This window comes from Drosophila navojoa, chromosome 6 (genome assembly GCF_054131105.1).
Source record: "Drosophila navojoa isolate 15081-1374.11 chromosome 6, UAZ_NAV_1.0, whole genome shotgun sequence".
In the NCBI taxonomy this organism is placed as follows: Eukaryota; Metazoa; Arthropoda; class Insecta; order Diptera; family Drosophilidae; genus Drosophila; species Drosophila navojoa.
Genome location: NC_142894.1, coordinates 311,291 through 339,155, shown reverse-complemented (window position 1 = coordinate 339,155; position 27,865 = coordinate 311,291). Strand labels below are relative to the sequence as shown.

General features: G+C 36.0%; 1 protein-coding gene across 1 annotated transcript; it reads right to left on the bottom strand.

Annotated features, from left to right (window-relative positions):
- Positions 1-371: 371 nt before the first annotated feature.
- LOC108658092 (uncharacterized) lies at positions 372-27,538 on the bottom strand. The gene is made up of 5 exons (XM_089262888.1): positions 27,318-27,538; positions 11,093-11,524; positions 10,357-10,883; positions 7,901-8,013; positions 372-463 (listed from the first exon to the last, which is right to left on the bottom strand). Exons 2-5 carry the CDS (start codon positions 11,507-11,509, stop codon positions 372-374), a joined length of 1,149 nt encoding a protein of 382 aa, XP_089119014.1. The 5' UTR covers positions 11,510-11,524; positions 27,318-27,538.
- Between the last annotated feature and the right edge of the window lie 327 nt (positions 27,539-27,865).

Here is a 27,865-nt window from a genome sequence, read left to right as displayed (position 1 = left end):
TTTGTTTATTTACTTCTATACTATTGTATAATATGAGAGCAGGACCGAAAACTGTCACTGTTATCCAGCTTACTGAGTATCAATGGAAATTTGAATCTTTAGGGAAAAAACCGCGTTTTTCAAGTATTCGTGAAATTTTTTCAGTATTTTTAAGATTTACTATCCTACTCGTAGCGGAGACAAATCCAACAAATCAAAAACCATGAAAATTGGATATATATATATATATATATATATATATATATATATAAACCGGAAGTTACACCGGAAATGCACAAAAATACTTGCAAGCAAAATTCTAATATTAATCAAATTGCTCTAACCTTGGCCTGTGTCGACTGGGGTGCTGCGAAAGTCATCGTGAAAGGGGACTAAGAGACGGAGATGACAACGATGGGCAACGGAATTGGGATCTGTATACGGATCGGAACCTGCACACTCAGGCTGCGAGGCCTGTACCATTCTATTTTTGAATGCAAAATTTATGAATGAAAACAGAAACAGAAGAAGAAAGATAAATTGAAGAAAAAAATATATAAAACGAATAGGGCGTTGGCGTTGTATATGGAGTATATAGTTTGGAATGAGTGAGAAACCATGTAAATTTTATCTAAATCTCATTATGTAATTGAAGCTCTGTGATTTGTACTACGGAAAAGATTCGATTTTCGGAATTGCTCCAAAACTTCATATTGAACAAGTAAGAAGGCTCTAGTCGAGACTGCTCGACTAGGAGATACCCTGAACCCTCCAAGCTGATATTTTTATCATTCTGCACTTCTTTTATACATACATATGCATCCACCCTCACGCTCCCCCGCGCTCTGCTAACTGCGACTGCCCTTGGGCTGCGCTGCAGTGTGGGCAATAGTATGAGAATTTACTTGGTGAATAACTTCTTTTGTAGATATACAATCTTAATGAAATCATCATATGGTCAAAATGTGTGTACATTCCAAAGCACAAGTCTCTAGTATTTGAAATAAGTGTTTTGCAAATTGGGGGCGAAGGGGGCGTGGTATCAAAAATCTGTTGATTACAAAATTTGTGTATTCATCATTTGTATATACACAGTAAATCTGAAGTCTCCACGTCTAATAGTATTCTAATGAGGCTCAAAACACAAAATAAATTTTTCGGTTATTCTCGATAAAAAAGTTATCGGATGAGTTATCGAAAAAAGAAAGCATACTCATACGTATGGTATACACGAGTATACGCACAAAATTTCAGCTTTCTAGCTCTTATATCTTCTGGAAGATCGGCGTTCATACGGACAGACGGACGGACGGATAGACGAACGGAACTATATCGACTCAGTTCGTCGTGCTGATCAAGAATATATATACTTTATGGGATCTGCGATGATTCCTTCTGCATGTTACATACTTTTTCACAAAAACATTATACCAATTTTCAATTAGTTCAGGGTATAAAAATAGTTTATTGTTACTATTCAAACTAAAACTTATCTTAGATGACAGCAATATTAGGAAAAACTATTGATCAGTTCATCAAACTAACGACGTAGCAGGTAACAAATTAGTTTGCTTTATATGTTTGCCAATACCATCAAATTTCGAATGCAATATATTCTGTATTCCACACAGTTCATCCGATAATGGCCCTCATAAATAGAAACATAAGGCCCAAAATTATTTCGTATTTTATACTTCGTCTTTAGGTATATATTGCAGGTAATTTATGGTCTGTTCATTTTGCTCTATGATCGCATATTCATGGACTCTGAATGTGGATAGCAACGGCCGCTTTCGTCTCGAATGAAAGTACCGGCACATCTCTCATCTAAATTGGCCGACGCTATTTTATATGCTCGACAACAGGGGAAATGTTCAACACATTCATGTGTCATAAAAAGCACAAATTTCCATTCTACAAAATATCCATTGTTTATATATCCGGTAGGAAGTAGGAAACAGAAGGTCATCCGTTGTTTGTTGAGTAGATCCTAGTGTATCTTCCGTAAGTGATAAATCAAACACATATACAATAGAAGATATCGAAGGAGATATTGATTATGATCGAATTTAATTTAATTTCAGAACGAAGAGAAGAACATTTTCTCTCTCTCTCGGAAAAAATCTGAATGCGTATATGGCGGAGGGTGTGGGTTGAGGTTGGGGGCTGGATGTGGGTGGTAGTATATGCTTAATATTGTATATATAATAAAACTAAAAACTGCCTAAAGGCTTTTAAATTTAAATAAAGAGACGACAAAAATACCAGCAGCAGCTGTGGATAAGCATCGAGATTGTAATCAGACTGTCTGTATGAGTAGACAACAACTCTACACTTTATTTTGAGACGATAGAAATCTGAAAATAAATATGATAAATGCGATCGAAGAATAAATGCCTTCGTATTCAATTCCGATATATTTTATAACTCTTAGACTCTATGCAGTCAACATATCATCATCATTAGCCTGTAAATCTGTTATTCAATGACACTGGTGCACTGGCCCATCCTGAGACTATTTGTAGTCTCAGTGGGAGAAATAAAAAAATGGTTCCAGAATGCACTGCATACAGTTGCGGAGGCTATTTGATTTTTATAAGGCTTCTTCTTAATGATGTGAGAAATGATTTTTTTTACAATATATATATGTATAAAGCCTTGAATTAGGACCGTATTTTAATAGAACGTAGCTCTCGACTCAGTCATAAAATTCCTCATTCACAATTCACACTCTCATGATTAACCAAACGCTCTGCTAACTGCGCAGTTAGCAGCGACTGAGCTTGGGCTGCGTTGCAGTGTGGGCAATATTATAAGAATTTATTTGTTGAAAAATTAAATTGTGAGTGATTAGAGCATTAGATTGGAGGGTTCAGGGTATCTCCTAGTCGAGTAGTGTAGACTAGAGTCTTGCTTGTTATACTCATTCACGAAAGTAAAATGAGTATATTGGTTTTGTGCAATGTCCGTATTGCTGTCCGTCCGTCTGTCCGTCCGCCTGTCTGTATGAACGCAGTCTATGTCGGCGCTATTGAAGTTAGAGACTTGAAATTTAGAACATATACTCGAGCATATCTCCGATTTATTAAAAGTAAAAATTTTCCAGATCCACCCACTAGGAGCATGGCAAATCGGAAAATGCATTTTCTGATATGCCAGAAATCATATTAGTTGAAGAGCTAGAAGATATCTGCCCATTGGTGCTAGAGACGTGAAATTTGGTATATATACGCAGGTTGACCTCCCAAGTCCAACGAGCTATCATGGATTTATCTCCTCCCAATGGGTGCGTGGCAAACCGCAAAAGTTTATATATCCTAAAGTATAAAAGCTAGAAGCTTCAAATTTGGATAGTTAAGTTACTAGTACCTTCCTCTATCGATTCCCCAAATAATATTGTTACGTCTTTTTGAGGGCGTGGAATACCCCTGTAATACCCTGTAATTTGATCATCAGAAAAACTGAACTTTTTACAATATTAGAGCTAAGCTTGGCTACTAAATTGCTTATGGGGTGTGAATGAGTATTCCGTAGTCGGTAACGACCGACTGCAACATTCTTACTTGTTTTTACAATAATTACATGCATATTTTTAATAAAACTAAACTCTTCTCTGTGTAAACTGACATATGCTAGGATGATATAAGACAGCAAACTTTTACGCAAGCAAACTACATATGTATGTATGTACATACATACATATTTATAAATAATGACAAGAGAGCTATTACCTTCATTCAAGAAGAAACAGCTTTTATTATCTTGTGTATTTCTGATTACACACGTATACGCATTCTCAAGCATACACAATCGCAAACACACATAAGCAGATGAGAGCAAAAAACAGACATATTTGAGTGAGACAGCGAAAATGATTTGTTTTCTATTGGCAGACCTATGAGAATGCTTTCAGCTCACGAGCTGTTGTTTGTTGGTGGAATATGAGTGTGTAGAAGAGTAGGGAAAGATAGAAGGAGAGACAGAGAGAGGACCACTGCAGAAGAGTAACATCGAAGAGCAGGTATGGGCTATGGCACAGAGAGAAATATGTGGCCGCATGCCGCCTTTGTAAATATGTATGTGTGTATGCATAGTATTCAGACTTCTGGTTTTGCATTATGTTCAGCTGTATATGTATAATATACACGCAGAGCTGTACACTATGTGTGACTACACATGTACATATGTAAATACTTAAAAGTCCTGAAAACAATAGTGTCAATCACCTCTATACATCATTTGTGCGTGGCAAATCGGGAATTAGGGGAATGTTTGACACTAATTGAAATATTAACTGTATGGCTGTTTGGCCCATCGGGGTGTGTTAATTGCAGGTCGCCCTTTGGTATATTATTATGTAATAATATTTACTCCAGTAATATATTTGAAGAAGTTTTTATGTTTCTTCTGTGAAAAAGGTTTCCATTTGTTACTAAGTGCTAAATTTGATCTCAAGCAGTAGATTGCATTCTGAAAAATTGTAATGAGACAATTGTTCTTCTAAGTAGGTTTATTATACTCAGTCACGAAAGGGAAATGAGAATATTGGTTTTGTGCAATGTCCGTCTTGCTGTCCGTCCGTCTGCTCGTCTGTCCGTATGAACGTAGTTTATTTCGGCGCTATTGGAGCTAGAGAAATTTTGAACATATACTCGTGTATATCTCCGATTTATAAAGTATTAAAATTTTCTGGATCCGCCCACTAGAGCCGTGGCAAATCGGAAAATGTATTTTCCGATATTTCAGAAATCATGTTAGTTGATGAGCTAGAAAACTTAAATTTGGAATGTAGATCCCCGAGCTATGTCGGATATATCTACGCCCATTGGGAGGCGTGGCATATCGGATAAAACTGTATCTCCTAGAGTTTTTAAGCTAGAATGTAAAAATTATGCACGTATGCTAATGTTATGATTCTATAAAGAATAATGAAAAATTTATTTGTCTATGCTCACAAAGGGCAAATCGGACCTGAAGATATAATGATTTTTTAGTATATATACTCGGGCTGACCTCCCAAGACGAAATAGCTATTGTGGATATATATATGGTGGATATATTGTAACGTCTCTTTCGGGGCGTAACATATCAAAAGCCGCCATATATTTTTTCATTTTTTGAGCGTAAGCATCCAAATTTCGCAGCTAGGTTACGGTTAGCTAGTTCCATGATCTGGCCAAAAATGAAGTGTCTACGCACAGTAGGGGCAAAAAAAAACGGAACATTCTACAGTATTAGGAGCTAAACTTGGCTACTAAATTGCTTATGGGGTGTGAATGAGTATTCCGCAGTCGGTAACGCCCGACTGCAACGTTCTCACTTGTTTTTTTTTTACGAATAATTGATATAATGGATGAACCGGTTACGAAGATTATGGACTCGCAGCCTCATATAAAGTCTGAAAGCAGAAACAAATGTGTTTTTAAAAAGGTCCTCTACAGTACTTTGACCCAACGGAAACTTATTATGGATGCTATCAATTGTCGACCCAGTTGTCTTTTTTGTGGTGAGTGAATAAAACAACCCCTCGGAAATGCAGATTTTATTACACTTACATTAAATAATCTTTGACCCATCATGCTAGGGCCATGCTCTGCGATAAACATCACATTAACGTGATTTTGAAGCCGATTAGTTAACCAACGCCCAGAAGTTGCACACTCATCATCCGTGGAACTGCTACCTCATTCTCTGATATGGGTGCTGATCACGGAGGAAATGTGGGTTGAAAAATCTCAACGACGTAGAGAAGTATTAAAATACGAGCTATGTATTAGTGTTGATGATGAATGATTAATTGCTAGAACTAAGAATATTTCAAAAATAGTGTATAGCTATATTGGTCAACTAGCGTTCTAGCCATGTCCACTTCTGCACGCATTTTTTTTATTTTTAAATTTCATCCCCTTTGCTTTTTACCGACAATAATCGGAATTTAATTTATTTTTATTCCCTGAACATGGGAAATTAGGGTATAATGGTTTTGTGTAAATGTATGTAACAGGCAGAACGAACTAAAGTATATATATTATTGATCAGGGTGACCTGCTATGTCTTCTGTCCGTCAAAAAACACAATATAGTAAAAAGAAAATACTCTATATTCTTTGCAAGGTTCAGGGGATCTAGTAACAGTTTTCATATTTATTCAATCTAAAAACAAGTCTTAATCCCCGAAATCATTGAAAATGGAAAATCAGGGTATAACGGTTTTGTACGTAACAGGTACAACGAGGCTTTCAGCGAGAGGCTTTGGGTAGTTTTTGAACATTGTTGACTACAGCTTTCTTACTGATTATATTTTTTAAATTAACACTCCAAGAAGATATTGTGAAGATCTCATGACTTCCGAAGATATATTCGGTGTGTAATCAGGAAAACTGATTTGATAGGATTTAATAAGTGATTTTGAAGCCTGAATCAAACACTAAAATTTTTTGGTGGAACCGAATGAGAATTTTCAAGAATATTAACTTTAAAAGCGAAGAAGAATGAACCCATTTGTACGTAGTATGTGTACATAACTCTTTGTACAGATACAGATGTGAGGGACCCATACCAAATGAAGAAAGAGGAAGAATCAGGTAAGATGAACAGACAGGCCACCTCATTTAAAAAAGAAAGAGAAAACCGTGAATGCAAAAAGAAAAGCATATTGTTCAAAGCTTGAATGCCAAAACGTCGCATGAAAGCGATTCAAAGAATATTTAAGCTAAAGGAGGATTCCGGGCAGCAGAATAGAATACTAAAAGAATAGAATACTAACAGAGACTACATAGGCACACACATACACATACAGAACATACACAATGGATGAAAGCGGAAAAGAAAGGAAAACAGAATAATACAACTTTTTGTGTTGGCACAATGCCAAGCAAATTCAAAATGAATGTAATGAATAGAAAACACCAAAATGAAATATACATAAAAGCACAGAAGAAAAGGCATTCATAAAACACATAATCATTTGCTACATACATAATATGCACACGTATGTAGTTTCACACACCGCACTATGTGTAAAAACGTGGAGCGGAGCAACGATATTTTATATGTGTATATGTATATGTATATGTATATGTATATGTATATGTATATGTATATGTATATGTATATGTATATGTATATGTATATGTATATGTATATGTACTGTATATGTCTCTGTCTATGTATATGTATATGTCTCTGTATATGTATATGTATATGTCTATGTATCTGTATCTGTCTATGTACTATGTCTATGTATCTGTCTATGTATCTGTCTCTGTCTATGTCTATGTCTCTGTATCTGTCTCTGTCTATGTATCTGTCTCTGTCTCTGTTCTGTTCTGTCTCTTCATGTCTCTTGTCTCTGTCCTTCTGTCTCTGTCTCTGTCTCTGTATCTGTCTCTGTCCTCTGTTCGGTCTCTGTCTCTGTATCTGTCTCTGTCCTCTGTCTCTGTCGCTGTCTCTGTCTCGTGTCTCTGTCTCTGTCTCTGTCTCTGTCTCTGTCTCTGTCTCTGTCTCTGTCTCTGTCTCTGTCTCTGTCTCTGTCTCTGTCTCTGTCTCTGTATGTCTCTGTCTCTGTCTCTGTATCTGTATCTCTGTATCTGTCTCTGTCTCTGTCTCTCTCTGTCTATCTGTATCTATGTATATGTCTATGTGTCTCTGTCTCTGTATATGTATGGCCCTGCCCTATGTATATGTATATGTATATGTATATGTATATGTATATGTATATGTATATGTATATGTATATGTATATGTATATGTATATATATATGTATATGTATATGTATATGTATATGTATATGTATATGGTCTCTGTATATGTAATATGTATATGTTATGATATGTAAAATATCGGATTTCAACGGCCATACTGATTCAAGGCAATGCCCTTCGACTATTTATTTGTAATTATTATTCAGTTTTTCTCTTACCTGTCTGAATCAATCTACTCGAATGAGCTCTATAATGCGAATCATTCTGAACAGTTCGATTTTTTTCATATATTCGCTGTGATGGCTCTCTTGCAGTCAACGTGGTATTTTCTCTAAAATAAAGACAGTCATTATAATTCAATTCAAATTATTTACACATATACATATACAAAAAGTTTAAAAGCTTGTCACTTGCATTTCAGTATATTTAGTGTAGAGTCCTTAAGCTAGTATATCTTTCTTTTTATACCTTGAACCCATTGAAAATGGGAAATCAGGGTATAATGGTTTTGTTAAAAGTATGTAACAGGCAGAAGGAGGCGTGGTAGACCCAACAAAGTATATATATTCTTGATCAGGGCGCGCGCATTTCGTGTTTATCGCTAAAAACGATATTTTTATCGATAAAAAACCTTATCGAAAATCAGTTAAAAAATTATATCTCCCACATCTTTAAAGCTAGATTGTCCAAATTTAAATAAATATATATTAATACGCATTTTATACAATTTCGGTTTTTGTTAAAATTTACCCCCCGCCCCTATATCCACCCCCTCACCCTCATATTTGTAAAAGGCGTATTTCAAGTAACCCAAGTGCATTCGCCTGTGTATGTGAGTGTGTGTGTGCGAATTATTATGGAAATATGAGTTGCTCGAAGGGTTCAGGGGATCTCGAAGTCGAGCAGTCTCGACTAGAGCTTTCTTACTTTTTATTTATTTATTTACGTACGAACAAATATATAGTATATTTATAGAGTAATAGGAATTTTTTATTTGATTGAAGAATTAAATAAAACTGAGGTATTTTATTTTATTAAAACTTTATTTCGATATTTATCTTTGAGCTTAAGGATATGCGTATGATAAAAAAAGCTACAGAGATTCACTAAAAAGCCTTTTTTCGTTGATCAACAGATTTAAAGCTTAACAATATAAAATTGCATATTATTAATAATATATTAGCTTCATTAACCGAATCGCTATAACCGTCTAAATTAGTCTTTAGTGCCACTGTGCTTTATTGGCTTGTTGGTAGAGCTTTGCTTGTAGACTATTCCTAAATAATTGAATGTTACAAGCGGAAATTGCGAATATATAGTTAGAGATGATGGCAAATTACGACCACAAGCACAAATATAATTTGATTTGATAGTTTGATTTCAAAATTGAAACCCAAATTAGGACACTAACTTATTTTAGGCTACCTCTCAACATAAGTTTGTGTTATAGTTATCTATTTATATGCCGCCAACAGAGATACATAATCTGATACCTTAATTATAATTGAGATTCTATTTGGTATGTGCGGATATAATAAATTTTGCAGTTCATTCCCATAAGTGTTGCATAATATATGAATATATTTTTATACCCTGAACCATTGAAAATGGGAAATCAGGGTATTATGGGTTTGTTAAAATGTATGTAACAGGCAGAATGACGCGTGGAAAACCCCACAAAGTATATGTATTCTTGATCAGGGCGATGAGCTAAGTCGATTTGGGCCTGTCCGTCTGTCTGTTTCTCCGTCTGTCCGTCCATCCGTTTTTCCGTCTGTCCGTATGTTTGAACGGCTCGATTTCAGAAAATATAAAAGCTAGAGACTTCAAATTTTTTGTAAAAGTCCGTATATATAGCGCGTATATTAAGTTTATCACTAAAAATCAATAACTCATTCCGTTATTTTGTAATTGATAAAAAATCTTATCGATAATCAGTTATAAAATTATATCTCCCACATCTTGAAAGCTAGTCTCCAAATTTAAAATGTATATTAAGATGCATTTTATACAATTTCGGGTTTTGTAAAAATTTACCCCACCTTTATATCCACCCCCTCACGCTCTTATTTGTAAATGGCGTATACATACATTTGCTTCGGAATATACATAAATTTGAATATTATGATAATGTTCTGAAAGTTTCATTAAGATCGTACGTCTAGAAATTAAATTATTTAACAAATAAATTCCTATAATAGTGTTGTAGTGTATGTGAGTGAGTGTGTGTGTGTAGTGTTCGAATTATTGAAATATCATTTGCTCGAAGGGTTCAGGAGATCTCCTTGTCGAGCAGTCTCGACTAGAGCTTTCTTACTTGTTTCTATTTAAGGTGGGTCTATATACACAGCAATGTTAAAACTTAATATTCATTTTTATGGCCTCTGATTTTTCGTTTTTAATGAAAACTTAATCCCTGGCTTTAATTACTGGGACTTTAATGAAAGATTTGGCTTTTGTCTTGAAACAAATTTTAATCAATAACTATTATGTTGATCAATCTTAATTAGGGCATGATTTTTTCACCCACAATAAAATTGCAATTCTATACCATCGACAAGCTATGAGACAACCCTGAGAATATGCCAAGCAATGTAAACCTGTATCTCTTGACCATTGAGTACCAGAATTTTGTCGACTAGATCATTAGAAATATGTAGAATTGATATCTCACCTTAAAGGTTTGAGCAACGAAGAGTTGCCGTCTGATAGGCTTTGCTTGCCAAAGACATCCAGACCTAAGTGATGAGTGAGGTCATTTAATGATGGCAGTTCCATTCGATCAGGCATATACTGTTCTTCATCCATATTTGTAGCAGTCGAAACTAGATTTCGAGCAAATGGTATATTATGAAAACATTGTTGTTCTACACCAATAATATCCTGATCTGTATTCATTTTTTTATCTTTTGAATCTGTGTCCGGTTTCTCAAAAAGTTCTCGTTTAATCAGGTTACTATACTGACTCTTGAATATAATAGCAGTCGCGTTTTCGACATTGACATCCTTTGGCTCAGCTGTCTCATTCATTGGGTACGTTAGCAGGGTATTTGTGCTGCGAGACTTTTGATCATCTAATGATTGTATATCGCTGGCGTTAGTAACCGCAGTAGCTGGCTTCAGCTTCGAATTACCATTTAGTAATCGCGACTTTGACATTACTTTGATACGCTTTTTTTCCGTTACGATTTGATGAGCTGGCTGCAATCAAAATAAATACAAAAATCTATAATATTTGAAATATGAGAGGCAGTTATATGTAGATTTCTGGTGCCCAAATGCAAATGCAAATGCGTCGAAAATTCGATTTTTTTTTTTTTTTTAATTTTGTAACTCGTTAACGATAGTAGAAGAGTGTGGGTAAAGACAACTAAAGATAGTAGCATTATTATCATTTTTGAGGTACTTACCTGGCTGACATTATCGATTTCCGATTCACTGGAACTAGTTACTGTACCAATAATCCGTGCGTTCAAATTCGACAAAGCGTTCTCCCCATCACTAGCCGACCCGCGATGCATCTCAAGTTCAATAAATTCCTGCCCCTTGCTTATAACTTCGCCCTGCTCTTCTTTGCCTTTGATTGTACCTTCGCCTTCGCCGTTTCTGGTCCCCAAAATATTACAGCCCGGTACTTCGTTCTCAGTACAGCTATTATTATTGTTGACAAATTGTTGTTGCATTTTAGCAGCAGAGAGTGTGATTTCACTTAAATTAAATTGGATATTAAATTTTCGTCCAGTCTCTTCTGCAGATCCTTCAAAATCTTGTGAGCTATGTAAATCCCCATCAAATTTATTCGGTGGCGCTTTACGTTTTCCCGACATTCTGCAAAAATAAACCTAAGCATTTTAAGCATTGAATACGGGAAATAAGGTTATAATGGATTTAAAAAATGTATGTAACAGCCTTAAGGAGGTGTAGCAGGCCCTATAATGTATATACATATGTATATCTCTGAAGCTTTAAGACCTAGAGAAAATTTTAATTAACTTCAGTTATATAATTATATAATTTCATTCTGACATCTTTTGTCTTATAGTTAGCAAATTTATTTACAGAATGAAAGTTTATAAGTTTATCCATACGATTCAGTTCACGGTATACTCAGATCTAAATCCTTCTTTACTTGAAGAATAATGTTGAATGAAAGTTTATAAGTTTATCCATACGATTCAGTTCACGGTATACTCAGATCTAAATCCTTCTTTACTTGAAGAATAATGTTGCAGTCCGGTGGTAACGACTGTTATTTACAGAATGAAAGTTTACAAGTATTTATCCATATGATTCAGTTCACGGCATACTCTAAACTTAATCCTTCTTTACTTGTAGAATACCGTTGCTGTCCGGCGTTACCGACTGCGGAATACTCATTCACACCCCTTCAGCAATAGCGTAGCTCAGTTGAACACTAATAATCTAGAAAATTTTTCCCGATATTCCACGACCCTACTGAGCGCAGATACTTCATTTTTGGCCAGTTCATAGAACCAGCTAACTCAACTGTGTATGTGAGCATTACAGGGTATTTTTCAACATGACACGCTCTAAAGAGGTATAATAATTAAACTCTGAACCCAGTGAAAATGGGAAATCAAGGTATAATGGTTTTGTTAAAAGTATGTAAATGGTAGAAGGAGGCGTGACAGACCCCACAAAGTGTATATATCCATGCTCCTTCACGAAAGTGAAATGAGTATATTGGAATATAATGCAATATCCGTCCGTCTGTCCGTATGAACGCAGTCTATTTCGGTGCTATTGAAGCTAGAGACTTGAAATTTAGAACATATACTCGTTTATATCTCCGATTTGTAGTGTTAAGATTTTCAGGATCCGCCCACTTGGGGCGTAGCAAATCATATTAGTTGAAGAGCTAGAAAGCTGAAATTGGGTATATAGATACGCGTCGACCACCCAAGATCACCGCTATGGCGAATATATCTCCGTCAATTGGGGGCATGGCAAATCGGATAGAACTGTATCTCCCAAAGTTGTAAATCTAGAATGCTGACATTTTGCACGTGAGCTTATGTTTCGATTCTTTAAAGATGGCTGGAAAAATTATATATCTACGCCTACTAGGGGCGTTGCAAATCGGACCTGAAGATAATGTGATTTTTCAAATTCTGCTATATTTTAGACACTATTAATGATATATAGGCAGGTTGACCTCCCAAGTCCAACGAGCTATGATGGATTTATCTCCGCCCAAATGGGGCGTGGCAAACCGCAAAAGTTTATATCTTCTAAAGTATAAAAGCTAGAAGCCTCATATTTGCATAGTTAAGTTACCAGTAACCTCCTCTATCGATTCCCCAAATAATATTGTTACGCCTTTTTGGGGGTGTGGCATATCAAAAAATGCCCTGTATTTTTTCATTTTTTGAGCGTAAGTGTAGGTTACCGTTAGCTTGTTCTATAAGCGGACCAAAAATAGTGTCTACGCCTAGTAGGGCGTGGCGATTCGAGAAAAACTGAACTTTCTACAGTATTAGAGCTAAACTTAGCTACTAAATTGCCTTTGAGGTGTGAATGAGTATTCTGCAGTTGGTAACGCCCGACTGCAACGTCCTTACTTGTTTTTATCAAGGCGACGAGCTGAGTCGATTCAGCCCTATCCGTCCGTTCGTATGTGTAAACGCATTGATTTCAGAAAATATAAGAGCTAAAAACTTTAAATTTGTTTTCCTAGGTCCGTGTATATCACGCGCAATCGAGTCTTTTTCCGCAAATCAAAAACTGCTCCCTATATTTTATCATCGATTAAAAACCTAATCGAAAGCTAGTTATTTAATTAAAGCTTTAAAGCTAGAGCTTCCAAAATGTAAATGTAAAAATATACTTTCGATTTTTTTTTGTAATTTACCCCCACCCTTATATCCACCCCCTCACTTTCTCCTTTGTAAAAGGCGCATTTCAAATACGTTGTTTTGGCATATACACGCATATAAAACCGACCTGAAAGTTTCATGAGCATATCTCATCAACAAGAAAAGTTATTAAGCAATTAAGTTTCCAAAGTTAGTCCACTCTGCAGTCAATGCGTGTTTATGCTTGCATCTCTATGTTTTTCTGTGCGTGAGTGTGTGGGTTTCTTGTGTAAGCATATAGACTCGAAGCATTAATAGGAAATATCAATTCTTCGAAGGGTTCAAGGGATTTTGTAGTCGAAGAGTCTCGACTAGAGCTTTATTACTTCTTATTTTTGGGTCATTGATTGAAGAGAATACTAGTAACTTAACTAGCCAAATTTAAAGCTTCTAGCTTTTTCTTTAGGAGATATAAACTTTTGCGGTTAGCCACGTCCCCTATCTGCGGAAATATATCCAGAAAAGCATTAATAGTGTCTAAAATATAGCAGACTTTAAAAAATCACTATATTTTCATATACTATTTATATTATATTTTCTACTCCGATTTGCCACACCCCTAGCGGGCGTATACATATAAATTTGTTATAAATCTTTTATGAATCATAAGATAAGCTCAAGTGCAAAATTTTAACGTTCTCGCTTAAATACTCTAGGAAATACACTTTCATCTGATTTCCCACGCCCTCAATCGGCGCCATAGCTTGTGATCTTGGGTGGTGATCTAAATTCCAAGTTTCAGTTTTCTAGCCCTTCAACTAATATGATTAATGGCATATCTGAAAATGCATTTTCCGATTTGCTACGCAACCTAGTGGACGGATAAGACAAATTTTAACACTTTTTAAATCAGAGATAAACACGAGTATGTGCTCGAAATTTTAAGCCTCTATCGTCAATAGCGTAGAAATAAAATGCGTTCATACGGACAGGCGGACATTGCACCCTGAACCCTCCAAGCTGATATTCTTATAATTCTGCACTTCTTTTATGCACGCACACATACATACATATGCACCCACGCGCCCGCGCGGTTCTAACTGCGCAGTAAGCAGCGACTGCGCTTGGGCTGCGCTGCAGTGTGGGCAATAGTATGAGAATTTATTTGATGAATAATTTCTTTTGTAAAGATACGATCTTAATGAAATTTTCAGGGCGTAATCATATGGTCAAAATGTGTATGAAATACGTTTTTTGCAAATTGGGGGCGAAGGGGGCGTGGTATTCATCATATGTATATACACACTAAATCTGAAGTCTCCACGTCTAATAGTATTCAAATGAGGCTCAAAAAACAAAATCAATTTTTCGATTATTCTCGATAAAAAAGTTATCGGATGAGTTATCGACAAAATAAAGCAAACTCGTACTGCGTATGGTATACACGAGTATGCACACCAAATTTCAGTTCTCTAGCTTTTATATCTTCTGAGATCTCGGCGTTCATACGGACAGACGGACGGACGGACGGGCAGACGGACAGGGCTATATCGACTCAGCTCGTCGTGCTGATCAGGAATATATATACTTTGTGGGGTCTGCGATGATTCCTTCTGCCTGTTACATACTTTTTCAGAAAAACATTATACCCTGATTTTCCATTTTCAGTGGGTTCAGGTTATAACAAGTAAGAAAGCTCTATTCGAGACTGCTCGACTACGAGATCCCCTGAACCCTACAAGCAACTGATATTTCAATAATATTTAGCACACACACAGGCACACGCACACACACACACGCATACAAACAAATACACGCACACACATACACATACAAATAAACACACGCGCACACACACACATACACGCATATACAGGCGATTGCGCTTGGGCTGCGCTGCAGTGTTGGCAATATTATGAGAACTTATTTGTTGAATAATTTAATTTCTAGACGTACGATCGTAATGAAACTTTCAGAACGTAATCATGATGTTTAAATGTATGTGTATACCGAAGCACAAGTCTCTAGTATTTCATATACGATATACGATATTACAAAGATGAGGGTGAGGGGGTGGATTTAGGGGTGGGGGGTAAATTTTATCAAAACCGAAATTGTATAAAATTCATCTTAATATACATTTACATATAAATTTTTTAATTTCTGCCTGTTACATACATTTCAACAAAACATTTCAACCAATACCCTGATTTCCCATTTTCAATGGGTTCAGGGTATAAAAACAGAATAACAAAAATAAATTTCTGTCGTGCTTTCCGGAGAATACATATTTTACGGAGCATATTTATATTTAGCGAAATCTTTCGGCATCAACTTCCGTTTATCTGTCTGACGATCCTCTCTTTCACTTTATTGTTCTCTTCTTCGTGTCGCTTTCCCACTCATATCTTGATATTGCTTTGGAGTAGTCTTTGGCACGTGGATGTGTGCTGCGAGCTGTATATGCAGCAAATCTGTTTTTTTATATTAGTGCTTTGTGGGTGGCTTCAACTTCAGGCATGCAGTCTTTTTCTGTTCATCATACATTTCAATACATTTTGAATAAGATGAAAAATTAATAACAAGATTAACTCTATTATTTATTTTGAATCGCACGCATCATGCATACAAATGGTATTCATGTATGAATGATGCTGTACATACAAAATATATATCTTCCAAAAGAGAGTTTGTCGTAAAGAATGACTAAACTAAGGTAACGAATGGTCGGATTAGAAAACAAAATACAGCAGCAAGTGCAGTCCCCATCTCAAATTCAGAAACAGTCAGCCTCCAAGTTACAAACAGGGACCGAATGAGGAAACAGAGTATCGTTTGGGGAAGCGACAAAGACAACAAATGATTGTTTTTGCGATTTACTTTGAACTAAGAATTTTATTTATAATGATGACTTCCGTAGCTCGTATGAATAGAAGCGACATCAACACACACCGCACACACAGTCATCAATTCAAATATTGACATGAGTTCTGCAAATAGCTTCCGCAAGTTGACTTTAATGGCCTTCTTTTTGGCGGTTTTGTATGTTTTCTGAGCTAACCACATACATAAATATATAATACATATAATATATATATATATATACATATACAAAATAACATTAAATAACTGTACTATTAATATTTATAGATTTATATATGTTATTTTGTATATATATAAATATAATATATATAAATATATATATATATATATATATCTATATATATATATATATATATAGATATATATATATCTATATATATATACTCTACATCACTTGTCTTTATTTTTATTTAAGTTACTTTATATATCGATCTCTATCCATATCTCTCTATCTACTATCTTCTCTCTAATATATATATATATATATATATATCTATATATCTATATCTATATATATATGTATATATAAAATAACATTAAATAACTGTACTATTAATATTTATAGATTTGAGAAGTAAGAGCATCAAAAGATATGGAATAAGATTATAAACGATGGCCAATATTCATAATCGGAAGTAGACTTAACGCAAAATGAAAAATCAGTAGACTTGATTCTCTTTAATGGAATGTGAATGCATAAGGAGTTAGAAGCCTTCTTGCATCAATTTTAGTCGACTTTCATTACTTTCTATTTCTTGGATCATTTATCATTTGACGTCGAAACAAGTGCGTTCAATTTATCCGCGTTACTCGTAAAAACCCATCAACACACTTCAAGAATTGGGGGCGACTTTTCATAGCACATCAATTTTTAAGGGGAAGGTTGGATACATAATTCTTATTTCAGAGCACTCATTGGCTTCACTCAAACATTCCCACCAAGTATGAACAAATGCCCCTATCGCATATTCATAGTTCTGTATTATAAATATAAGTATTTGTGCAAATAGAAACGATTTGTGTGTGGGTGTATGACGGGGGCTTAAGGTAAATAAAATAAATATTATTCTTCCTTTTTAAGCACCGTATACAAACAACAACAGGAGGAACATAAAACACAAAAAGAAAGTAAAAAAGAGAAACACACAAATGCCTGGGTGCAATAATGAATTTTCAATTGAAATTGCCCAACCACCTTTTCAGGAGCTCTGGACCTGGATCCACGACCATTTCCCGTTTCCCATCGACTATTTGGCATTGTTTACGAGCCCTCGGCAGTGTCCTTCATGTCTTTGCGCACGTGCTGGCATTAAAAATGAATTTGGTTAGCCAAAGGACCATCGGCGGAGGAATGAATCTAATGGGGTCTACTTATTTGAGAGAATGCCGATTACCACTTTGCAAATTACCAACTCAAAGGGCAAGTCCACCACCTCACAAAATAAAAAAAGAGCACGAATGTTGAATATAAAACTCAATCTCTTATAGGTATACATATAGGCGATGTATGAATCCAATTTTACGTGTAGTTTCTTTGTGTTGACTAAAGGTAATTGGGCATATAAGCAGAAATATATCATGTGATTCTTAGTCAATCCATTATTCTGAAATTGTTTCCTTTTATCTTAGCTTTAATATTAAATTTCAAACCCTCAAGTACACATACATGTATATACCAACTCTATATAAAAGTTTCAAATATTATCTTTGACAATTGCCTTTGTATCAAATTGACATACAGGGCATCAAATTGACATAAATGATAAGTACAACAAATATTTACTCAGACTGAGGTTGCAGTGATTAATACTGCCGAAAAATTCTAGAGGTCTGATCGGTAACAATTTAGTTTGAATTTAAAGGACATACCATTTTAATCTCATATACTACTATATAACTTAAACGGTTTTAGGCTGTGTAGGTATAGTCTTTAGTCGCATATTTTATATTTTAATTTATGATATAGTCAGTTATTTTCCACTTTTTTGCATATACGTATGTATGTACAAAAAAACACGGGACATGTGCATATCCAAGAGCTAGACGCTTTTTAACTGTATGGTACTTTTCACAGTTCAAAGGAAGCTTTTGTGTTTGTGGCCAGTCTTTGTTGTTGTTATTGTTGTTCTTGCTGTGCTTTGTCTCTTTGTTGATATCGTACTTATTTGGTCAAAAGAGCGCATACAAAGGGGCGACCGTAGCACGGTCGGAGAACATCGTGCCCCTATATTGCCCAGGCCATATATACCATCTGCTGGGGGTCATCCGACAAACACAAGTCGAGAGATTCATCTATTATTTATGCTTATTTATGTTTGTTCATTTTTACATTGCACTTACCGCAACATTGAATGGGTAACCCTTTAATGCTAAGTTTAATGCTATATATATCTATATATATATATAAATATATATATATATATATATATATATATATATATATATATATATATATATGTCTATATCCATATATATATCTATATATATATCTATATCTATATCTATATCTATATCTATATCTATATCTATATCTATATCTATATCTATATCTATATCCATATCTGTTTTGCCATTTGTATTTTGGAGGAGTGTAATCGACGATGCGTAATATCGTGAAAGGCTTTCCTAACGTGTGATTATTACATTTATCGCATTCTATTGTGCCCGGTATCCTGATAGGGTAGGTATTAAGGAACATCATGGTTGAGCTTGTATTATGTCTACTTAGAATTGTAGACGAGTGGTCATTCACAAATCTGCACTGTAATGTTAAGCTCGTTAATTTTTTTAGGGCTTGCGCCTAACAAGCCTAACGCACAGTCCGCTAGCGCTCAGCTCACAGTATCTGACGCTTTGACAAGGATGCCTGCTCTAAAAAAATATTGTATTCAATCTTCTAAGCATAATCCTCTTAAATGTCCATAATGGCAGCTTTCTTCTTAGCTGCCACCAGACTAAAGTGATCGAAATCCACAACTCATGCAAAATAATCAACGAACAAGCAAAGCACACAATAAATAAATTGATATAGTATTTTACTGTATAGTCTATATAGTATTTAAGCCCTCGGCTGTCCACTAACACACATTAAGCATCAGTAACGACTTTTAAAAATAATGAGTGAATAGAAAATCATTTTCAGAGAAAGTTTTCATTCAAGAATGATAAGAAAATGTATGCGAAAACGAATTTTCAAATCATTATACAAAAATTAAAACTTAAGCTATGTGATTTGCCAATTGAGGAAAATCTCTAGCAAACTATGAGACGAATCACGTCTCAAATGGAATTTCTTACATTATATTTTCGAATTACGGCTTACTTATAATTTAGTGTATATGTGAGCATCTGGGTGTGTGTGTCTGTCTTTGCAATACATTTTATATGAACATTATTATACCAGTAACGATTGCCACAGAAGGGATCGTCTTTTTATTGTTCTTGAATTACGTTTGAAATGCGACCACTTGACCAATCAATGAATATTATATGACGTCCTCTGTATGCTGTTAAATGTTGAATACCGCCACCCTCGACTGCAGCCGTGTCAGCAGCCAAACTGACCAAAGGAGACCAAATTGATACCCCCAAATCGCTCTACGAACCAAGTAAAAGTACTCTGCTCTGGAGTCGGGGAGTAGCCGACCAAGAAGATTCCCATCTTATATCTTATATTATTAATTTTATATCTCATATTATAATATTATTAATAGGGTCATGTTAATGCCACACTTACTTCTATGAAATGTGCACATTGTCATACATGCATTCATATACAGCACAAACCAAAGGACAGACGCTGTAACTTGAAAATTGAACTAAGGCATTATACCCAATTTAAGCAATTGCAATGGATAGTGGGATTCAAAACTTATATTCCCAGTGCGTCCGCAGATATCTCTGTTTCTTCTCCAAGTGTTCTACTTGAATGAGTCCCCGGCATAAGGGATTTGAGCTTCGGTATTAAATTTGGGTGCATACATTTGATATGTGTTGTCTTGTAGTATCGCCAGAGTGACAACTAAGAGGCCGAACCCATTGAAAATTAGAAATCAGGGCATAATGTTTTTTTGAAAAGTATGTAATAAGGCGACGAACTGAGTCGATATAGCCCAGTCCGCATATCAGACCGTCTGTTTGTCTGTCCGTATTAGCACCAGACTTCAGAAATTATAAGATATGTTGCATGCATACTCATGTATACCATATGCAGTACAAGTTTATCAAATTTTGCGATAAATAATTACATTTATATTTTATCGAGAACAATATATATTTCAAGTACGAGAGAAATATACACACATTAGAACATTATGATCCCGACCTGAAAGTTTCATGAAGATAGTCCTACTACAAGAGAAATGATTCAACAAATAAATTCTCTTAATTTTGCACACACCGCAGCCCAAACGCAGTCGCTGCATACTACGCAGTTTGCAGAGCGCGTGCTTATGCGTGCGTGCTGGTGCATGTGAATTTATGTGCGAATAAAAGATGGTGAATAATTAGAATATCAGCTTGGAGGGTATCCTCTAGTCGTGCAGTTACGACTAGTCAAATCTTACTTGTTATTATATATGCTAGCTCCATTTGTGTCAATATGGTATATGCTTATTTCAACGCGTCACTGACTAATGAAAAATAAACTCTTTAAACAGTTTGCAAATGTTTGCAATAACAGGGCAAGTAGCTCACGTCACAGAATACAAGACATAAAACGTAATACACAAAAGATCAAAACATCTTTGACAATGAGATTATGACAGAACGAAACATGTGAGTCACATCTGGCCAACACGTTGAGTACAAGAGAACAGAGTTCCAGCCCGGTTTTCCATTTCGAATATTTAATGAGCGTAATATTAGATTATCTTGATTATCTGTATCTCTATCTGTATCTGTATCTGCATCTGTATCTGTATCTGTATCTGTATCGTAATATTAGATTATCTTGATTATCTGTATCTCTATCTGTATCTGTATCTGTATCTGTATCTGTATCTGTATCTGTATCTGTATCTGTATCTATATCTATATCTATATCTATATCTATATCTATATCTATATCTATATCTATATCTATATCTATATCTATATCTATATCTATATCTATATCTATATCTATATCTATATCTATATCTATATCTATATCTATATCTATATCTATATCTATATCTATATCTATATCTATATCTATATCTATATCTATATCTATATCTATATCTATATCTATATCTATATCTATATCTATATCTATATCTATATCTATATCTATATCTATATCTATATCTATATCTATATCTATATCTATATCTATATCTATATCTATATCTATATCTATATCTATAACATAGGAAATGGTCAATAGTTGTAATCGAAAATCAGTTGCAATTGACACATGCCCTCTACTCGGCTAATCTGCTCTGCTCTGATGCAATTCGGTTTGAGATTGGTCAAGTTTGATGAGTCAAACAAACAAACACTTCGTCTGTTTAGTCAAACAGCAGCCACTCCATAACAATGGACGTATTGTTTTACTAATGGGTCGATCTTTCGTTCTATTTGCACCGTACGCGTCAAAATTGAAATACCACTGAATATGTTAGGGAATGGTGTACTCTGTTAACTGAAGACCCGTTAGTATACATTGAATAAAGATAAATCAATATACATATGTATGGATATATAAATATATAACTTGAATAGTCTATATATGTATATGCACTAGGCAGGGCATCTTTTACTTACGACATAACAATTAATATTGGATTTTTAGATGGATATGGATAAGTCGAATGACTAGTCTGAATGGAAAAGAAATCAGCATTTGTGGCCCTTAATTCATTAACCCATTAACATTGTTCTGTCTCGAACTGTGATAACAAGACCAGACGTTGGCAGAGGGCGTTGCCATGTGGAATGATATCCAGCAAATGAGCACGCAAGTGCGCTGTGAGCCAACCGAGAAATAAGGACGACAAGACGAACGGGGAAAATCCCAAAGACCGGCGAGATCAACTTAGTGGCTCGTATGCGAGGTCTCACAAATGATAAACAAAGACAGACAAAAACAGGCACATGCACACATCCTCCACTGTTGCAGTGCGGAGCCTTCACTTTTAGCTGAAGCTCCAGGTTTTGGTCAAAAGAAACAGGAAACAACAATGTTGTACGAGAAATTTGATTTCTTGTACTCGCGTTCGTTTGCGTTTGCGTTTGAATTCGCATTCACCTGTTGTTATTTTCAGCGTGTTTATTTTTTCGACGACAGCGACTCCAGAAACGGGTACAACGAACAGAATACCAACAACAACAACGCGACGCCACAACTAGTTTTCCGTGTTGAGCATCGCGCGCATTCGCATTCCGACGAAGTCTTCGTCTTTGCTTTCGTCTCCCCTCCCGAATCCGATCTTAAGTTGGTGCAGCGGAGCAGGCACTGTCGTCTCTTCGACCAGAGGGTTGGCGTCGCGACTCATATTCGGCTTCATCTATCTACTCCAAAACACGTTTTCGAAGCATTTTCTCAATAGACTAGTGCACGCAAGTCGCCACACTCATAGAAAACACACACAGAGTCGCATTCGCACATTTGGGATTTATGCGAAATGCGTAACAACCGACCCTGCTCATCGATCCTAAATCTCCCCACCTCCGCCTTATTAACAGCTTCATGTGGATAGAATTTTTCCAAAAAAACCAAAGTACCAGCACAAAAAAAAAAAAAAAAAAAAAAAAAAAAAATTATATATATTGAATTATGTACACTTCGTAAGATCGACTCGCTTCCCTTTTGCCTGTTACATAAATTTAAACATAATGTTTTGTAGAAAATATTACAAATTCATGTTTATTTTGTATTGCTTTATATATGTATAAAACGAAGAAGAATCTTGCAAGAAATTAATTTTCAGCATAGAAGCACTATTTCCCGTAGAAACTCCTGATTGACTAGAGATTGAATCTGTTAAAAAAAGCTAACGCATTTTCATTTGCAAAGAAAACGCAATTCTTATTTTGTTTTATTTTCTTTTCATAGTAGTTGTCCAGTTTAACCAGCTCCTCAGAACTGGATAAAAACCTGTCGCTGTTTCCCTATCCGCCTTCCACCCCTTCCCACTTATCACCCCCCCCCTCTCTCTCTCTCTCTCTCTCTCTCTCTCTCTCTCTCTCTTTCTCTCTCTCTCTCTCTAAAGACTGACGCAGTTCTGTTTAGCTTAATGAGCATGCGTGCGATGCACTGACTGTGTGTATGTCTGTATGTATATATATACGCAATGTGTGTGTGTGTATATATACGAGTGCGTGTGTGTTGTAGACTGAAACAGATATTGGTGTAGCAGCATAAACTATGTACAATGTATCCATATAGCTCCGCATTGTCGTCGGTTAATAATTTACTGAGATTTTGGTAAAATTACGAAAATCCGCAACATAAATTTGAATACTAAGTATTGGAAACAGCTCGTCTATCGCTTTTATTAAAACTGGGCCTGATTCAAAGATGGATTGATTCACAACGCACTTAAAGCCACCTGAAAATATCTCCCGGTAAAAACACAATAAGCTACAAGAACCAGTAGTGAATTACTTACTCTTACTTGAAGTGTTCAGATTCGCGAAACTATTGAGACATCTTATTCCATGCGAATTTATCGGATGGGAAGAAATACCGGGTACCGTTAGAACCAAAAATAAGGTGCAAATCGGGGATTTTCTACAGTATTACTGTAAACTTCCACAGACGGTAATGCCCGACTGCAACGTTCTTACTTGTTATACTCATTATACCCTGAAACCTGAACCTGAATTGAAAATGGGAAATCAGGGTATAATGATTTTGTGTAAAAGTATGTAACGGGCAGAAGGAATCATCGCAGACCCCACAAAGTATATATATTCTTGATCAGGACGATGAGCTGAGTCGATATAGCCCTGTCCCTCTGTCCGCCTGTCCCTCCGTCCGTCCGTCTGTATGAGTACGTCTATCTCAGAAGATACAAATCTAGAGAGCTGAAATTTGGCATGCATACTCGTGTAAACCATACGCAGTACAAGTTTATCATATTTTTTCGATAAATCATCCAATAACTTTTTTATCGAGAATAATCGAAAAATTTATTTTGTTTTTTCAGCCTCATTCGAACAATTTTAGACCTGAAAGCTTCAGATTAGCTGTGTATTTAAATATGATAAATACAAACATTTTGTAATTTACACATTTTTAATACCATGTCCCCTTCGCCCCCAATATGTAAAAAATACTAGAGACTTGTGCTTTGGACATTTGAGCATTATGATTACGTTCTGAAAGTTTGCTTACTGCTTATTGCGCAGTTAGCAGAGCTCGTTTTTATACGTGCATGTGTATGTATGTATATGTGCATAAAAGAAGTACAGAATGATTAGAGTATCAGATTGGTGGCTTCAGGGTATCTCCTAGTTGAGCAGTCTTGACAAGAGTCTTCTTACTTGTTTTTTCTATTTTTGCTGTTTTTTCACTTCGTCGCTCCTTTGTGTTCTTGTTGTCATCGTCAACCACTTATCGGACACTTGCCAAGCCGCCTCCAGATTGAGCTATGTAAATATATTTGTATGTAAGTGTGTAGATATCTATTTCCATTTTGTTACTATCGCTGTCGCAGTCTGTCATTGTTTTCCGCATTCATGCGTCTTTGGTAATATGCCGCCTTTGGCTATTTCATAGGCGCTCCTTACTCCTTACAACGGCTTACACTAAAACATGTAGTGCATGGAACTTACGTCTGTCTACATCTGCCAAGTAGAGATGGGCAGAAAATTCTTGAAGACAGTGCTGCTGTGTTTGATAGTATATGTGCACTCGGTTCATTGTTTCGCCTTGATTGTCTCTTTGATGTGGCCCGTGGCCCTTATAACAAACAAATACAAGGTCCGAAAACACAATTTATGGCGTTCTTCGATGACACTCTCTTTCGAACAATCGACCACGAGCAATAACAAATAGTAACAAATGCAAACGTGCTTGACAGATGTATAGAGCTAATATATCTAGGAAGCGTAAGACTTTATATTAGCTAAATGCATGAAGCAGTCATGCGTTGTTCAATTACAGAATACCCTGTATGACAGCAACTGTAGGCTCACTGATTCAGAATCTTGTATAGATTTAGAAACTCAAAGTACGTGCAATGCAAACATTATCCATCGTCTCAGACTACCTAAATGGTATAAATGTATGTTCCCGTCGGGCAATTCTCTTCTGATAAGATACCCAAGAACCAACTTACCACTGAAAGGACTGCTTAGGAAAACAACCTCAATCGTTGGAAGAGCCGCACTCAGTTTTTCGCTAGGCGCAGAGTATTTGTATTTGGGCACGCAACTAAAAGATCGTTGATCGTATGTACGCATGAATGAACTACCATTTTAGTGCGTCTGCAAATCTGCTTGAACGCATAACGTCGAGTAATGCAAATTCACATTCGAGAGTGCTATAAAGGATTCCAACCGGTCAAACAACAACAGCAACGACACAAATCAAAACACGAACCAACTCAAATAAAACAGAGTTAACCACATACCGCCCCGGTTACAGTTATGGTATATGTAAGTAGTTATCTTACAAGTCGAAACGAAGTGAGTCGCAATGAGTCGGAGTCACTATCTTCGCCTTCCTCTTCGTCTTTGTCTTAGTGTTGCCGACGAACGAGCGGACGAGTTTACAATTTCAGCAAAAAACAAGTAAGAAAGCTCTAGTCGAGACTGCTCGACTACGAGATCCCCTGAACCCTTCGAGCAAATGATATTTCAATAATAATTCGCACATACACACACACATGCATGCAAACAAACACAAGCACACGCACACGCAAATATACAGGCGCTTGGATTGCGTTGCAATGTTGGCAATATAATGAAAACTTATTTGTTGAATAATTTAATTTGTAGACTTACGATCTTAATGAAACTTTCAAAACGTAATCATATTGTTTAAATGTGTGTATATTCTGAAGCACAAGTCTCTAGTATTTGAAATACGCCTTTAGGAAATATGAGGGTGAAATTGTATCAAATGCATTTTAATATACATTTTCTACTCTAGCTTTAAAGATGTGGCAGATATAATTTTATAACTGACCTTCGATAAGGTTTTTATCGATAAAAATATCGGAATGAGTTATCGTTTTTTAAAGGTAAACTCGATATGCGCGCGATACATACGGACATTTAAGAAAAAAATTGAAGTTTCTAGCTCTTATATCTTCTGCGATTGACGCGTTCATACATACGGACAGACGGACGGACGGACAGACGGACGGGCGGACGGACAGACAGATGGACGGACAGGGCCAAATCGACTCAGCTCGTCGCCCTGATCAAGAATTTATATACTTTGTGGGGTCTGTCACGCCTCCTTCTGCCTGTTACATACATTTTAACAAAACCGTTATACCCATTTTCAATGGGTTCGGGGTATAAAAAAAACACAGCCAGTCACCGTCTTCCCATTGAGCGCACGATCTACGCTAGGAGCTAAACTTCGGCTAAGGCTTTTCCCACACAAAGAGATGGCTGCGTGGCAAGTGCACCTGTCGCACTCAATGCTTGTGCGCGATGCCAGTGGATAGAGCTGCTGAGTGCAAAACTGGTCCGTGGCTCAAATTTTTGAATCGCACCACCCGAAAGTTTCTAAACAGAAATATACATACATATATGATTATGATCAACCACCACTTCAGCTATTAAAGCATCGAAGAACAGGTGGAAATTATGTTAAATATTGCGATTACATTTTTGTTTTCAAAGAGAACCTAATTTTTTCACATTTCAATTTGCGATCAAATTTATCACTATCTGTCTCTCTCTATCTCTTGCCCTCTGTCTCTCTCTCTCTCTCTCTCTCTCTCTTTCTGGCCATCTCTTAGATAAAAGCTAAACGATAACTACTACTCACCTTTGCTTTTGCAGCTATGTATATATGTGTCTCGTAATTCCATATATGAACATATATTGTTTCAAAAATCTGTCTACCGTTTCATTGTTTCACTTTGACTAGGACCACTTGTTTGATGGCGATTCTAGATTTTTTGTATATGGCACTATTTGGAGAACTGTTTATTGAAACACTCTTGGATCACATTTTACATTTTGGTGACACAGAGTATGCTATAGACATAAGAGAAAATTAGTTAATTATACCTGGTCGATCAATGCCAAAAAGTTCTCTAGATCTCTGCCATCTCTTGCTATACTCCGTCGTCATAATTAACAATATCAAATTTCTGTCGATTTGCCGATTCTCCGGCCGTATACACAGAAATACATTTTAGTTTGTTGTGATAAGTGTTTGACCTTTCGTAGTCAGTTCGAATTTAGTTTTATGGACCGTGTGCGTCTGTCTCTCTCACATACAAACTCTATTTCTATCTCTATCTCTCCCTCTCCGTCTCCCTATGCCTCTCTCAAGCCCTCAATCCCACGGACTTCTTCTCCGTTCGTGCT

What these genes read in the sequence shown, in the direction of transcription:
- LOC108658092 (XM_089262888.1), bottom strand. Translation starts at nt 11,509, where the DNA reads ATGTCGGGAAAACGTAAAGCGCCACCGAATAAATTTGATGGGGATTTA. An exon ending in AAATCGATAATGTCAGCCAG is followed by an intron (nt 10,884 to 11,092) that starts GTAAGTACCTCA and finishes TTTTGATTGCAG; the next exon opens with CCAGCTCATCAAATCGTAAC. An exon ending in GAGTAGATTGATTCAGACAG is followed by an intron (nt 464 to 7,900) that starts GTAAGAGAAAAA and finishes ATTCAAAAATAG; the next exon opens with AATGGTACAGGCCTCGCAGC.